The sequence below is a fragment of the Triticum aestivum genome, chromosome 7B, assembly GCF_018294505.1.
Source record: "Triticum aestivum cultivar Chinese Spring chromosome 7B, IWGSC CS RefSeq v2.1, whole genome shotgun sequence".
In the NCBI taxonomy this organism is placed as follows: domain Eukaryota; kingdom Viridiplantae; phylum Streptophyta; class Magnoliopsida; order Poales; family Poaceae; genus Triticum; species Triticum aestivum.
The window spans coordinates 533384327-533399746 of record NC_057813.1 but is presented as its reverse complement, the minus strand read 5'-3'; the positions used below and the strand labels follow the sequence as shown (position 1 = coordinate 533399746).

At 48.2% G+C, this 15420-nt stretch overlaps 1 protein-coding gene and 1 pseudogene across 1 annotated transcript; both read right to left on the bottom strand.

The window, feature by feature from the left end:
* Nucleotides 1-510: 510 nt before the first annotated feature.
* On the bottom strand, nt 511-7180 carry LOC123160358 (nuclear intron maturase 4, mitochondrial-like; annotated as a pseudogene).
* A 680-nt stretch (nt 7181-7860) lies between these two features.
* On the bottom strand, nt 7861-11800 carry LOC123157845 (nudix hydrolase 2). Its single transcript, XM_044576033.1, has 9 exons — nt 11497-11800; nt 10602-10831; nt 9962-10027; nt 9495-9632; nt 9276-9353; nt 9129-9179; nt 9005-9039; nt 8482-8590; nt 7861-8352 (listed from the first exon to the last, which is right to left on the bottom strand). Exons 1-9 carry the CDS (start codon nt 11666-11668, stop codon nt 8128-8130), a joined length of 1104 nt encoding a protein of 367 aa, XP_044431968.1. The 5' UTR covers nt 11669-11800; the 3' UTR covers nt 7861-8127.
* Nucleotides 11801-15420: the final 3620 nt, after the last annotated feature.

The window sequence follows — 15420 nt, the reverse complement described above, 5'->3', positions numbered from 1 at the left end:
ACCGGAGTCGGACACGGATTGACGGATACGACTCATGGACGGTACGTCGTTCACTGGCCAGGCCCACCAGGCTCCAGCTGCTCCTGCTGCTCGTCTCGCGAGGCCTGCGCATCCTCTTCCCCTCCTCCGGCCACGACCTCCTCCACCCCGCCGTCAGCTCGTCGGCCGCGCTGCCGGATGCCAAGGGGTTCTCTCCGGTTTTGCTGTGATCCTCCGCCCCAGTTGGAGCCGTCGGCGCGTTACCTTCTGCTCTGTCTCTGAGCCTGCCTTTGTAGCAGCAGCTCAACGTTGGCGGTTGTCACCTTCTCAGTAACAGTTGCATAGGGGACGGCTCTTCAAAACCGCAGCTTCTACTATATGCTCTAAGCCTCCAACTATAGAACATAAGTAGCTGTGTTTCTCATGACGACTTGCTGGTACTAATAAGCATAATTTTCCTCTTACAGAGTAGAACCAAGTGACTACCAAAGTAAAAATTGGCACATCTGAATTTATATCACAAGAACATAATTGTGGGGAACTGCCTTGAAATGGTGTCAAGTCAACAGACCGAATTCCTCTTACAATTTCCTCATCTTCCATATATATGTTCGGGAAATGCTAGAATAAGTTCTGAGACTGAATAAGTAAGAAACTGAACATGTAGTGCATGAGAGGCTCTGCTAGTCTTCATTACTTCTGGGCTTCAACAGGACCTGATGCTGAGCTCCCTGATGAAGCGGACGAGCCGCTCCAACTCGGACGACGACGACCCCACCTCCGCGACATCCAGCCTCAACTGCTGCGCCATAGCTTGGGCCACCCCTCTGATCTCGCCGGACTCCATGGCCTCCCTCACCGTCCTCTCAACGACGCCTCTGTCGCAGACGTCCTTCATGTCCAGCCCTGTCCTCCACACGGCGCCCACGAAGCGGCTGTTGATCTGCTGGTCGGAGAAGAAGGGCCAGCACACCATCGGCACGCCTTCCATGGCGCACTCCAGCGTCGAGTTCCATCCGGCGTGTGTCAGGAAGCAGCCCACCGCCCGGTGCCGCAGCACGTCCGCTGAGGAGCCCACTCGACGACGCGTGCCTTGCTGCCCTGCACCGCCCCGACAGCTTCTCGGAGGAGCGCGGAGCTGGTCATCTGGACCTTGTCCGGCCGAAGCGCCCAGAGGAAAGCGTACCCAGTAGCTACCAGGCTGGAGAGGAACTCGGTGAACTGCTCGTGTGTGATCACCGCGCGGCTCCCCAGGCTCACGTACACGACGGACCGGTCCTCATGGCTGTCCAGCCACGCCATGCACCCGTCGTCCTCTCTCCACAGGCTTGGGCTTGCGGCGAACCTTGACCTGGCATGCAGCGGGCCTATGGCGAACACGTTGCTTGTGCGCGACGCAATGTGGGCAAGCGCTGGCTGCTCCATGGACGCGGCGGTGTTGAGTATGAGCGCACATGCCTTGCTGGAACGAGCGGTGACCTCGGCGAGCTTGAGCATCCAGGGGTCTCCGTCGCCTTGTTCAGCGCAGTAGAGTCCCCGAGGAAGATCTCGGCGCCGGAGGAAGCCCTCCATCCCTGGAACGCCGCACACCGGGTCGTCCGCAGGGAAGGGGCTCTCGCCGAGCTCGCCGAGCTTGGGCATGGACAGGAGCGCCAGGTAGCTGCAGGCGCTGTGCGTGGCAAAGGCGAGCGCGGGGATGCCGAGCTCCTCGGCAATGTCGATGGCGAACGGCATGGGGCCATCGGCGACAACGCATGTCACCGGCACGTCGGCGGACAAGAGCAGGGCATGGTACGCGGCGCTGCTGGTCGTGCACATGGACTCCAAGAGCTCCAAGATGCTGCGAGGGTGGTCGTCTGGGAGGCCGTCAGGGATAGAAAGCAAGCGTAGGCGAGGTGGCAGAGGCGCCTGGGCAAGGCGGCGGAGGTTGTGCTCGGTGTGGAGGAAGGTGACTTGGACGCCGGCATCGACGAGGGCCGTGGCGAAATGGAGCATGGGGTTGATGTGTCCCTGCCTTGGCCAGGGGGACACGAGAACGTGCACCGCGGCATCCATCACTCCGGCAAACGGCAGATCGCCCAACTCGCAAATTTAATGGCAGCTCAGGTCGGCGTTGCTCAGAGTTCCATAGGCCTGATGAAGGAGGAAGAAACCATTGACAATAAGAACACTCCAAATTAGAAGTGACCTCCAGTAGCATAGCATCTTTCCAGTTAGCTGCATTTGCCTTGGTACCACACAGACACACACGGACACGGTTGGTCCTACTTGCACTATTTGAGGTACCGTGTGGTAGACACACTATTTGGACTATTTCCACCGACCGACCCGTGGGTGTACTGTACTGTATCTCTGTACATGTGATCGAAATTATTTTATCTTCTCCTTTATCATCGTTCTCAACATATCCAGGTGACATCCAATTTATGCGTACCCACTCTTTGGCGTTCCAAACATGTTTTGCAGTTAGCTACGTGGCCTTGGTGACAACCTCAGTCCTTATCCAGGTGGGATGGCAGCTTTGTGTTGGTTGCTATGGCTATAGCTAAAACCAGATTCAAATGCACTCCAGCGGCATAAGTTGGGAGCACTAACCTTTAATATTATTATGCCAGTAACAAAATAAATGGTAAAGAAGCAAGAGCATGCATGCGAAGTTAAGTTATGGTTGTTCTTAGAGCTTCTAATTGCTTGCTAAGCTTCTGTAGTTCCAGGTGGAATAGATAAAAATGGACAATATGAGATTTCCTGGACTACTCCATGTTTATAACTGTAGCTAATATTGTTTGCAATCATCCCGAGGTTCTTTGGAGATGAAACCAAATCATAATCAATATGCAACGTATGAACATCAGTACCCGAACTAACCTGATAATCCCTGAGAGCAACTAAAACAAATGACGGACCCTCATGGCGGCGACCTCCTGCTGCCTTCTTTGACAGCAGCATACTTCTAGACGCACTTAGATTAGATGGGCATGTACAGCATGACCTTGAAACAGCAGACTTCCAGCCTCTTGGAATCGGAGTGCCGTGAACATGACCCTGAAGGAAAATTCAGCAGGTCAAAAAGTTTAAAACCCTCACTGAAAATTCAGTGCAGTTTAATCATGGGGCCCTACAAGATGTAAATGATACAGAAAGCCCAGGGGCACACCAGACACAAAGGAAACTTAGAGAGCAGCCTGATTGAAGAAACCATTGAGAAAGAATATAGTTAGTGAATCCGCACATCGCTGAGGATGGCCGAAGAGAAGTTTCTGGTCATCACACTAACACATACAGGGCACCCAAAGCTTGGCCAGACTTGCAAGGTTTGAAGCAATGGCACCAAAGTTTTCTAACTCACCAATTCCTGAAGGAACATCTCGAGCAAGTAACTGTTAATAGCAGTAGAGATTCTTCGTAAATAGAAGAGGCTAGCTAATGAACTTAGTATAAGTAGATTCAGAATAGAGATGCATCAGGTTCAAGCAATGTTCATGCATGTCAAGATCGCTGCTGGACCGCGGAGAGACTTGCACGTCGTGGCCTGCAACACCACCCGCGGTGCCTTCTGTGCGATCAGGAACCGGAGACGATCGGGCATCTGATGCTCACATGCCCATTCACTAAGCAGACATGGCATGAGGTCTTATCTTGGCTGCGCTTGCCGGCGCCGGCGCCCGAGCACGACGGCTCGCTCATGGATTGGTGGCTGCGCGCAAAGGAATTCACACCGCCAGCGCTTCGCAAGGCGCTCAAATCTGTGGCACTTTTGGTGCCGTGGATGATCTGGAAGCATAGAAATGCATGTGTTTTCGACCATGTGAGCCCATCGCTGTATGAGCTTGTAGACAGGATTAAAGACGAGACCAGATGTTGGGCAAAGGCTGGAGCTCAAGGGCTCAGGGTCGTTTTGCCATCATCCTGGGATGTGCACTGAGCCTCTGTTGGGTGTGTGTAAAAACTGCCTCCTAGGAGGATGTAAATACCCTCTCTTTCCAATGCAATGAAACGCAAAAGCCATTTGCGTTTTCTCGAAAAAAAAATACAAATATACTTTCTGGATTTGTAGAAGCTCTTTCGAAATTTTGGACAGAGTTTATAAATATTCAAACTCTTTGCACATATGTGCTTCTTGAATAACGGTCAATTAATCTTAAAAAAATACTTTGCAAAAGAAAATATTTCTGAGAATCATGGGAGCAGCTAAAATTTGCAAACAATAAAAGAGAAAAGGTATTCTCATACTGAAAACCTCAGGGTCATCTTATAGTCATCTAATCAGCACACCAAAATCAACTGACTGAAGGGAGATTTGTCCTAGATATAGATCTTTAACATGTTGAGTACACAACCCAATTCGTCTACCATTTAAACTCCCATGAATTGATGATGAGAAACCTGTCCTCCATCCTGGAAACCGCTGTTTCTCCTTCACATGAATGATGTACAAACTTGGTGACGAAGATTGGCAGCCCATGACAAAGCAGTTGAATTTCCGAGCAGGGACTCTAACTCTTGAGAGGGTGAGCACACATAAGCCACTACTAGAAATGCCATACGTCAGAGCTTCATCAGCGGAAACTGAGGAAGAACTAGGTTCTAGCTGTGCTATCATTGCCTCAAAGTCCTCGACCATTGGAATGCCATAATCATCAAGTTCAAACCGCTTTTCTGTCAATTTTTCGTACATTCGGTACTTTGCAGATAGTGTCCGAATGCAGGATTTCCTGACACATTCAACTAACATAAGTTGAAGCTCTTTAAAATTGTCAACCTCAGAGAACCATCTTACCCAACGATGAATTATTCCTGCAAACCAACTTATGATTAGCTCATCATCTTGCAAAACAAGGGCTGAAACATGTTTAGGGAAACCTTCAAGATTAGTTACACCATAGCGATTGAGGCACTTCTTGATATAACTAAGAGGCGCATAAATCTTAATGGCAGCATCATCAGGGCAGGTATACATTGATTCCTTATTCTTCAAGCTGGACAACAGTGCTTCTGTAGCAGCAGTTTCTGATGAGATATAATCATTAGCTTGCTTCTGAAAGTTGTTAAAAGCATCTCTGAGTTCCTGCGGAAGTGCTGGTTCAGCAATGTATTTTGACAGGAGCACCTCCTCATTAGCTTCATTTTTGGCATTGATGTCCTGCATCCATACCTTAAGTAAAGTTTTGAACCAATGATCTGTCTTCATGCCCTCTTTCCTAAATTGTGCAATGTGATCCAGCAACGGAGTACTAAGACCAAGTGACTTGATCTCAGACTCCTTTACCCTTCTCAAACCATATGCCAACCACTTCTTTCCTAACCTAAGATTCATAGCATCCCATATCTCTTGCTTCTGACAAGCAAATAAACGGACCTTCTCCTTCAGTTTATGAACAGTTTTCAGTGCAGCACTTTCTTTTGTTGTTGCCTTAACTACAGTGCCAGCAAACTGCAACCCCCGAGAGTCCTTTTTTACTGGCACAAGACACAATCCATCATCAACTTTCAGGTAAAGCGATTTGGTTAAGTAATCAACAACTTCAGACTTTACAGTTTCTGCTATGTCTCTGGACCCCACAACTGCAACAAAAATCTCATCCATGTATCTGCAAGCATATAACCTCACGTTTGGCTGGCCCTCTGTTTGATCTTCATTATTTAGATCCATGTCCTTCATTTGACTTCTAAACCAGAGACGCAACTTGGATCCCTGGTTGTCTGTAACATTTGTTGCACCTGAATAAAGGCCTTCATATTTCATGCAAATCCTAAATACTTCATGGTCAAAACTGTCAAGATATATATTCATCAGGATGGGTGCAAGTACTCCTTCTTGAGGAACTCCATGGCCCTTGGGAAACCCTCCAAATACCAAATTGATCGCCTCGGCATCAAACATATCTTGCATGAATGCCACTAACTGGTCGTCAACAATCTTTTCCTGTACTTGTGAAATAAGCTTTAAGACCACATTACTATCTACCTCCTTGTACAAGGGGACAGTAAAGCACCAATCTGGAACCCCAATTTCAGTGGATATGAACCTTAGCGCCGAGTGATATCCTCGCCCACTCCGACAACCATGTGATATCTTGGAGAACTGAGGTCTGTAAACAACCTCAAGCACCACCCTAACTGCTTCCTGGATAACTTTCAAGTTGAGCCGTGGAAGAACAATGCGCTCGCCTCCTTGCCTCTTTGCAGCTACTGAGAAAGAATTCGCAGCGATATCAAACTCTCCGCTTCTGAGCTGCTCTGCCAATGCGTTGAAGCAAACATCGTCCCTTGCAGATGCCAGATCGACATTAGAGTTCAGCCGGACAATGTCGTAAGCATCCTCCAGCGTATCAATGGTAGCCACCACCTTACCCATGAGATCGTAAAACTTGCCATTCAAATACTGCGCCTTGACCCTCTTTTTTATCCGGAGCTCGGCCAGCCTCTTCCGCTCCATCCGGGACAGGGGCTTCCGCTGCCTCTGAGCAGCAATGGTTGATTCCTCGGCGAGAGATGCCAGACTCTTCGCCAGAGACACCGGTGGTTGCTGCGATTCGACGGCGCTCTCCGCTGCATCATCAGTCCCGTCCAGCAAGAAATGCGCCTTGTAACGCCGGAAGCACGCGGTGTAGCGTCCTAGTTCAAAAACAAAAAAACGCAGCATTAGTGGCACAACTTTTTATGTCGGGGCGGACGTCGGGATGATGGACAGGTCGTGCACCTTGCTGTGGAGGACGGTGCCTGGAGATGCCCCGGAGGAGGCGGGCACGGCCAGATGCCAGGAAGGACATGGAATCAGCTTCCCTGGTCTAGCGGAGCATTTGGTCGAGCAGGTGGTGTGCACAGGAGGACCAGCGAACGGTGGAGGCTATGCGATAGGCGAAGTCCCCCGTCGGTGCTAGACGGGACTGGATCACCGTGTCCAGCCAACGGACGCCTGGTTCCCTCTCTAGCACCGGCGGTAGATGCTGCGGTGGTTGCGCAGCGCCACCCAGTCAGGTGCTGGCGGGCAGAGAGCGGCGAGGTGGCGCAGTTCGACGGCGGGGCGTCCAGCATCCGACGGGCAGGGGCTATTGGAAGACTGCGGGGCGGCAAGGGCCAGCGGCGCAAGGCGGCAGTCCGTGCGGCGCGGGTGGCAGAGCGGCCGAACAAGCACCGCGAGCGAAAAGCTGGCCGGGCGCCGTCAGTTAGCAAACTATCTGAATTTTTGAACTAATGGTGAACAGTGAAGTCGCGTTGCCTGATTTGATCCCATTTTTCTTTAAAACATCCCTTACATAATTATTTTTTTGTGGGAACACCCCTTACATATTCAGAGAGGTGTTACAACAGATCAGTCCACAATCAGAAATACTTTTTTTTTGCGGGGGACAATCAGAAATACAAACTCGACACACAGCAGAAAATGTTCTTCTTTCGTCGATTTCTCTGACGGAACACTGCGTCCTGATCCAACTTTCAGAAAAAAGGGGGAAAAATCACCACACACTGCAATGGAATCTTAGTTTCTTCTTGCATTTGCTAATCGACGCCTTTTTGAATGGGTGAAGCAGCACTTATGATCACCTAAAGAAAGGTACCACAGCAAAATCCATCACCAAACTGGTTACTCCCAATGTTATTACAATCAACATGTTATAGTCCCTCAGTCCCATAATGTAAAATGTTTTTTTTTACACTATATATACTCCCTCCGTCCCAATACAACTTTGGCAAAGTTGTACCAAATCAACGACAATTATTTTGGGACAGAGGGAGTACCTACTATACATGCAATGCTGGCTTCATTTCTAAATAATGTACTAGCATCCATATAACCATCCAACGTTGACATGTAAAAAGGGGTAGCACAGCAACGGTATCTACACAGATGCTGCAGCACAGCAAGGGGAGAAAAAAGAAAACAAAAAATCTCTGACATATTCCATTATTTGTGCGCTCATCGATACAAATTTGACAACACAACTACTGCAATAATTTCTTCCTTTTTGATGTCCGAGTACAACAACTTCCGTCGCACTTCTGCTAGGTTATATCTCTTTCTGAATCGATATAATGGTAGGGGGCAGGCATCATACGGTCAAAATCAGGCGTACAAGCTACCAATCGAACAAGAGAGTAATCGGGTATGAGTGCTTCGACCCTTTCGTAACTCTGACTGGAATTTCAGCTATCTTTTTGTGTATTGATGATGGGTCCTGAGGCTTTCTCGAGGTCCCTCCTGTTCATGTAAAACAAGGACTGTTTCGGCGAGAACGCTGATTTTATGCTGATTGGTGAAAATCCCGCATATTCCTTGTCGGACTTAGCCAGGCCGACCTCGAGAATGTACTTCACGAGTTCATGTTTCTGGACGAATGGTTGTGCCGCAAATTCCTCCACCGGCATCCACTGCATTTGAGAAACGGAGCATCAGCAGTGTTTACACAGAAGTACTAGTTGAGAAGATGCTGAAGTAAACCAATAGAAGATGCCTCCTTTTCTGAGCGCGGCATTAAACAACATGATGCTCTGAATTACCTGAGCATCCTCGATTTCAGACTCTTGTTTAGTAATGTCGAAGGAAAGTGGCCTTAGGATGCACACAAAAAATAGATCTGATTTTTCAAAATAAGCTTTGTGGCTCTGCCTGCACATTGGTTACCCACATGAGAGAGACAACAGTTAGTTCACACTTAAAGCTAAACATATAGTTCTTGCCAAAAAAAAGTAGAGTCATTGAAATAGATCAAAAGAAAAGAAGGTTTCAGTATTTAATTTCCATTTAGCGTTTGCTTGATACTATGTCTTCCATCTTTATTTTTGCCTAGATTATTCTTACTAGCAGAAGGTTATGGAGTTTCACGTCAGCAGATCTCAGTAACCTCCTTATATCATCTCAAGCACATATTTTGCATGCTGTACCAGAAGGCAGCTAGGTGTCACATAAATATCTATTACCTGCCAAGTTGGTATCAGATTGACTTTTACAAAATTCATGATTGTACTATGGATCTTTAAGAAATGAGGGAACAAAAAAAGGACAATTAGTTCCAGTTGTTACCTGAAGGCAAGTACCTCAACGAATTCTGCATCAACCTAATACATCATCCAGGAAGAAAAGGAAGAGTATGAGTAGCTATAGCAGTATTCTGTAAGGATCAGTTCACATATATGCTAATACATACCCCAGTCTCTTCTTTTACTTCTCTTACAACTCCAATGTTTATATCTTCCCCCTACATGTATCAAGATCTTTAAGATTATGATGAGAGAAGGTGGTAAAGAAAGATCTGCGAATAACATCTCTACATGTCCTGAGCAGAATTTTTTACTGGTTCAACAACTCCAGTTGGGAATTTCCATATACCAAGCCCCTTAAGTACACCGCTTTTTTCCTGGACAACCAATACCTGAAAAAAAAATTGAGTCCTTGTGATGACACAAGATACATAATTTACCTATAAAGTCGATTTTAAAAGGCTAGAAAGATAGCCACACACATACATGATTATCTGAATCCTTTAAATAGTGCTTTCATATTTATTTGATACCTCTCTTTTGTCATTCATTACAAAAGCTCCAACGCCCACACGGTGAGTAGCATTTACAGGCAATGTATGAGGCGTGTTCGGGAGCCAGTACGCAAGCATTAGGTAAGTTTCCTCTGCATGATGGTACCAGAATCCTTCCTAAATCAAAATGAAGCAAAAAGGGATTCAGAGCAAGTTTAAACAGCTTGCTGTATATAAATCTGGCTTGCTATTTTATAAAATAAGATAAGGATACTCTCCTGTTATTTCTTTGAAAAGGGAAAAAGAAAAGACTGTTTAGACAGAGTTATAAATTAACACCTACTGATATCAAAACCTAGAACAATTGTTATCTCCAACTAAGAAGTACATGATTCTACTAAGTATTCCAATGCAAGAATAAGTTAGGCAACAAGTTAAATCAAGAATACAAAGTCATGAAACTAGTTTCGCTACGAAAGAAACATGAAATATGTGAGTTTACTTACCTCTACTGCTGACTGAATAAGGTTGGCAAGGCTGATTGGCAATTTTATCCAGACACCTCTTATTCCCTACAATGAAAACAAGTAGAATCAATGGAAAGATCAGACAAAAAAATAGTAAACAACTGGGTGCAGCTGTGCATTCTAAGTTCTAACACTGTTTCCTTGACGTAGCCATGATTAATTAATTTTTTTATTAATATCCACATACACTAATCTTTGCCTATCGATGGCCTGTCTTGGGTACCATTGCTGATCCGTTAATCAAAATACAAATTGAATGAGTCAATGTTTCTAAGGAAAAAAGCTTATCCCCTTGTTGAAATAATCTGATCTTAGCCTTCCTAGTGAACATGGCTACGTCAAGGAAAAAAGCTTGTTGAAATAAGCTGTGCATTATGCAGCTGAAAATACTTTAACATTAGTGATAACTTATAAAGACATTTTGCAATCGCATTTGCACATCAAATACCTTGTAGGATAATATTCATGTCAAATATTATCTATGCATTTACTGTATTTGTGCTGCGCGGCACATATACGCATGTGTTTTATCGGATGATGGAATTTTTAACAAGTCATCTTACTAATCTTACTAAAAAATCCTATGTACTTGAGGTATACACATGGCTGATGAACCTACCTGCTCCCTCCATTTTGACAATAAAGATTTCAAGGAAGCTGAAAAGGCTTGCGGATCCATCGGGCTTGTCATCTCAATAATGATACCTCCATGTTTGTCATACACGAACGGCAGCAGCTCCATATCCCCTCCATTCTTGGTCATTGCCGATTCAGCGTCCACCGTTGTCGAATATATGGAAGCCGACATAGTTCTGCTCCCCACTCCACTTCTCCGTCTTCCACCCGCACCTACCAGATTTGAGCAAGCAAATGTATGGACTGTCATTACGTAGATTACACATTTATAGCATTAAACGTAAGCAGAACTGCACTAGATATGTGGTGTGAACAATTTTACAAATTTTAGCTCTGTTACTCCATAACTGTAGAATGATCAGTAAACTGACAAAAGGGAAAGTGGTAGTATAGTAGTCGTGCTAGTGCCGCTCATCATTAACTGAGAAAGTTTTCGGTGGAAACCACAGTATTATAGTGAAAACTCCGTGGAAATTCTGTTAAAAGTCTTTGAAAACCGTGTCCATCACCATCCCCTTTCTTTCTCTATCACGGGCCATGTTCTTACTTGTCATAATTCGTCGCTTCTTTGGCCTACGCTCACGATCCGGCCTCCCAGCATCTGGGAATGGGACGCTCCACGTTTGTCCACCCCTACCACACCTATTTCGTTGGCTGCGGTTTTTACCGGATCGCAAGCCTCCCACGCGAGCGCAGTTCGGTGATGCAGAATGAGAATCCAGGAGAAGAAACTGGCATGATCTTAGATCGATCCACACGGGCGCAGCCTAATCCGCGTCTGTTAACAGCCAGGCGCGCGACGACCAGCCGAGCAGATGTAGCACGGGCTGGGGGCAGTGGTGGATCGACCGAGCGGGGCAAGAGAGCGGGAAAAGTACCTCCAGGTCCGAGGAAGAGCGCGCCGCGGCGGGGGCGAGGAGGCGCGGAGCAGACGGGGAGTCTGGGCGGCGCGACGGAGTGGGCTGGGCCGCGGCGGCGGCGGAGGAGGCGGAGCAGAGGCGCGCGCGTGGGGAGGGAGAGGGAGAGGGAGAGCGAGAGCGAGTGGGCCATCTGATATCCACTGTCCTTTTATTACCGCGGGGGGCGGCTTGCTAGCTGTGCCAGGGCGAGGTGGGATGGGAGCGCGGTGCGTTAACGTTGGCGAGCGAGGCGGCGAGGTGGCGCGTGGCGTCGGCACACGGTGTGGTGCGGGACGGGACGGGGGCGGGTACTGATCCTGCTGCTTTTCACTTGCGTTGGCTTGCTGGGTGGGAACGGCCGAGCAGGCGGCGGGCGGAATGGATTGCAGCGATGGGGGGGTTTGGCCGGATTCGCTCCGAGAGCGAGAGCTGTCGCGCTCCGGCAGGGGTGGGCGTGGATTTGAAGTGGCCGCGGCGGCGTTTCCAGGTGAGGTGGGTTCCACTTTTCTCCATCTCCACTACTATTAAAAAAGCAAACATGAATTTTTCTACGGCCACCAAATTTGATGTACATCTCCACTATTATTAAAAAAGCAAACATGAATTTTTCTACGACCACCAAATTTGATGTACACAAAGCAACAAGCACCTTAGGATCTAATCCACAAACTTAAATCTAACGGTCCTAATTGATTCGGTGGTCTGCCATCCAATCTAATGGCTGAGATCAAATGTTCTGCCACAGGACATCAATCCCACGCACGTCTTCCACCGAAATCCCAGCAAGTCACGCCTCTTCACACCTCTGAAATTTTGGATCGGCCACTACGGCCGGAAAACTAGCGTCGGCCACGCCTCTCCGCAGCCCCAGGCCTCACCTCTGTATCCGCTGGCGACGACAACGACGAAGTCGAGGAGCGCGATGAGCATCACACCGCCATGGTGAAGAGGTAGAAAGCAAGAGGGAGGTGGTGGCGGCTCCAGTGGGCGCCGACGAAGCCCGCCAGCGCCTCCAGGAGGATGAGTTCGCCCAGGATGGACATGGGCCAGCGCGAATTCCAACCCCCACCCATCCCCATGCGTACGCGGTCAGATTCCCGAGGCGATGACGGAGACGACGCATATGTGTGTGTCACGCACACCGTGATGTTGGGGATCACCCCATGGATGGATACTTAAGCTGTGCTACTGCTGCTCTCCCGTTACATACTTGTGTTGTGCAGTCTCACATTGGCAACAACATCTGATGATTGGCGGTGGCAAACAATCAGTGTTATGATCTGAACATAGCACTGCCCAAGTGCATCTGCCACTAATCAGTGGCAGTTGCCAATCATTAGTGCTATGATTTAAACATAGCACTGCATGTTTGGCAACTGCCACTCATTAGTGCCACTTCCACATTTGACGGCATGCACAAGTGTTATGTTCAGAAGTGTTGAATATGGCATCAACTTTGGTAGCATTCAAATTGTTTCTACTACTTATAGAAGCAAACACATTGGTCCTACGACATATACGAGCATGCACATTTGTCCTACCTACCGTAATCACCATGCACGTACTACAATCATGCAGAACCCTAACTACAAACATCAATAATCAGTGGCAGCAACACTTGTGCAGCATAAACGAAAAGCAAGCACAAATCTAGCATGAACCACAAACACGATTTACTACCAATCTAGCACGAACAACAAGCACGATTGGCTACCAATCTAGCAACATCAACAAGCACCAATTTTGCATCGACACCCGAGGCAGTTCCCATCTGCATTATAAGTCAACAATAGTCGATCGAATTCGAATTGATTCAATTGGATTCAAATCCAATCCAATCCAATACATGCCTAATACTCACTAAGCACAAACCCTAAACTACATATACGAGCAGAGGGGAAACAAAGGAACTTACCGGAGCGGTATCCGTTGGAGCGTAGGATGACCGAGGAGCAAACCCTGGAGGGAACGAGGGGCCGCCCGAAGAGGATGACCCGACCATGCCCAGAGCCATCGCCGATGAGCCAGTGCTCCTGGTGACGCAGGAGGTAGAGGAAGAGAACGCCATCTTCCATGGCCCTGACAGGATCCTCAGAGAAAACTCCCAAATGGAGGTAAAAAATACCCATCCGGTGATTGGGGTTCCCAACAGCAGCGCACCCGATGGGGTCCCCGCCGCGGCGCATTCGAACCTAGGAACACCAGGTTCGGATACAGAGGAGAAGCCGGAGCGGCCGACACCGCATTGGTCGAAGGACGTAGCCTGGTGCAGAAGGGGGACGGTGCGCAGATGGTCGCCATCAGGTCAGTGATGCTGTTCGCGAGGCTGGCCACCCACCTATCTTGGATTTGGGTTGCTGTTGGCGATAAGGGGGGTGAGGGGGCAGCGCGACGGCGGGCATGCCATCGGACGAGCATCAAGGGGTGGTGGGGAGAGTGAGAGAGAGCGGTGTGAATGGGGAATGGGAGGTGACTGCAGAGATGGATGGGAGTTATGAGCAGTCACGTCCGTCTCTTGCGCTCCCCGAGGCGTGCAGCAAAAGGGCATGTATGGCTCGAGCGAGACTGGCTCACGACAAAAAACATTCGGGCGTTCCCTCGTGGACAGGCCCTGGGGTGCTTTAATTTCTGTGCGGCTTGAGAAGCAGATGCAAGCCAGGCAACCAAACAAGCCAATTTTGTCCTGCGCAGTCCTGGTTGGTGACGGTGTCCTGGACTAGGGGTACCAACCTAGTTGCCCACAGTCCACGGGCTGAACCTACGATCCACCGTTCTTATAAGGAAGGACTCCAAAAGCTTCACACTTCGGTGTGATCAAGGTGGACTTCCCTAAAGACTTGACGTGTACTCGAAGGACTACATCGATCGTCGGCATGTAAATCCCTAGATTGGCAACCGACCATGTGTAACCCTAGGTACCTGTAACACCCCTGTATTTTGAGCTACAATAACCCCTGTGATTAAGCTAAATCATTTTGCTAAACAGTGCTTGATCACCTTTGATTCCATATCTCGTTTCAAATTCCACTTGAATTCAAATTCAAATTATAAGTGAAATAAAGAAATTCACAAACATGAAAAATAAATTGTTCATAATGTGGCAAATAAACCCTGGATAATTGTTATGGTGAAACCAACATTTTATAAAATGGTTTAATGCTTAAAACAGTGGCCAAAACAATGATTTAAACACTTTTTAAATTATAAAAATTGTACTCTATTTTATTTAAGTGCCAAAAAAATTGTGGCAGTGGCCTATTTTATTATACTAATTTAGGTGCAAGTTTTATGTTTTATAAAACTAATTTGTTTAAAAAGAAATAGAAAACAGAAAACAAATAAAAATAAAAACATAAAAGAAATAAAAGAAAAGGCGTCAAGCTACTGTGCAACTAGGCTCCAGTTGCACATTGCCCCGACCCAACCACCGGGCCAGCCTACTCACCCGCCTCCCCCTTCCCCTGTTATCACAGGGGCTGTGGGCACCGCCGATGACCGCCATGGCCTCTGCCATCGCCGTGGCGGCCATCCTCATTTCCCCCGGCCTATAAGGCAGCCCCGGCGCCCCCTCTCCGCCCCTGAAAAACCCTAGCTACCTCTCGCCTCCTCCCTCGTCCTCTCCGTCGTTCGGGGGGAGCACCTGACGCCACCTCGTCATCCCGCCTCACCGCTGGCTCTATCGAGCCTCGTCGCCCCCCTTCTATGCAACGCCAGTGATCCCCCCCTCTGTTTCCCTTCTTCCCCCTTGAACCCTCCTTTGCTCGCCGCCGTGTCATTGTGACCGCGTCCGGGCCCCGCGCTCGTCACGTGGCCCACACCCCGCTCCTCTCCTGGTCGTGTCCCCGTGTGACGCCCCTGATTCAATCGTACACTAACTATACACGCAAATGTGTACGATCAAGA

Excerpts from the sequence above, each read along its gene's own strand:
- LOC123157845 (XM_044576033.1), bottom strand. The coding sequence starts at position 11,668 with ATGGCCCACTCGCTCTCGCTCTCCCTCTCCCTCTCCCTCCCCACGCGC. Across the intron at positions 9,180-9,275 it reads CAACTGGAGTTGTTGAACCA|GGGGAAGATATAAACATTGG; the intron begins GTAAAAAATTCT and ends TGATACATGTAG. Across the intron at positions 8,353-8,481 it reads CTGAAATCGAGGATGCTCAG|TGGATGCCGGTGGAGGAATT; the intron begins GTAATTCAGAGC and ends TCTCAAATGCAG.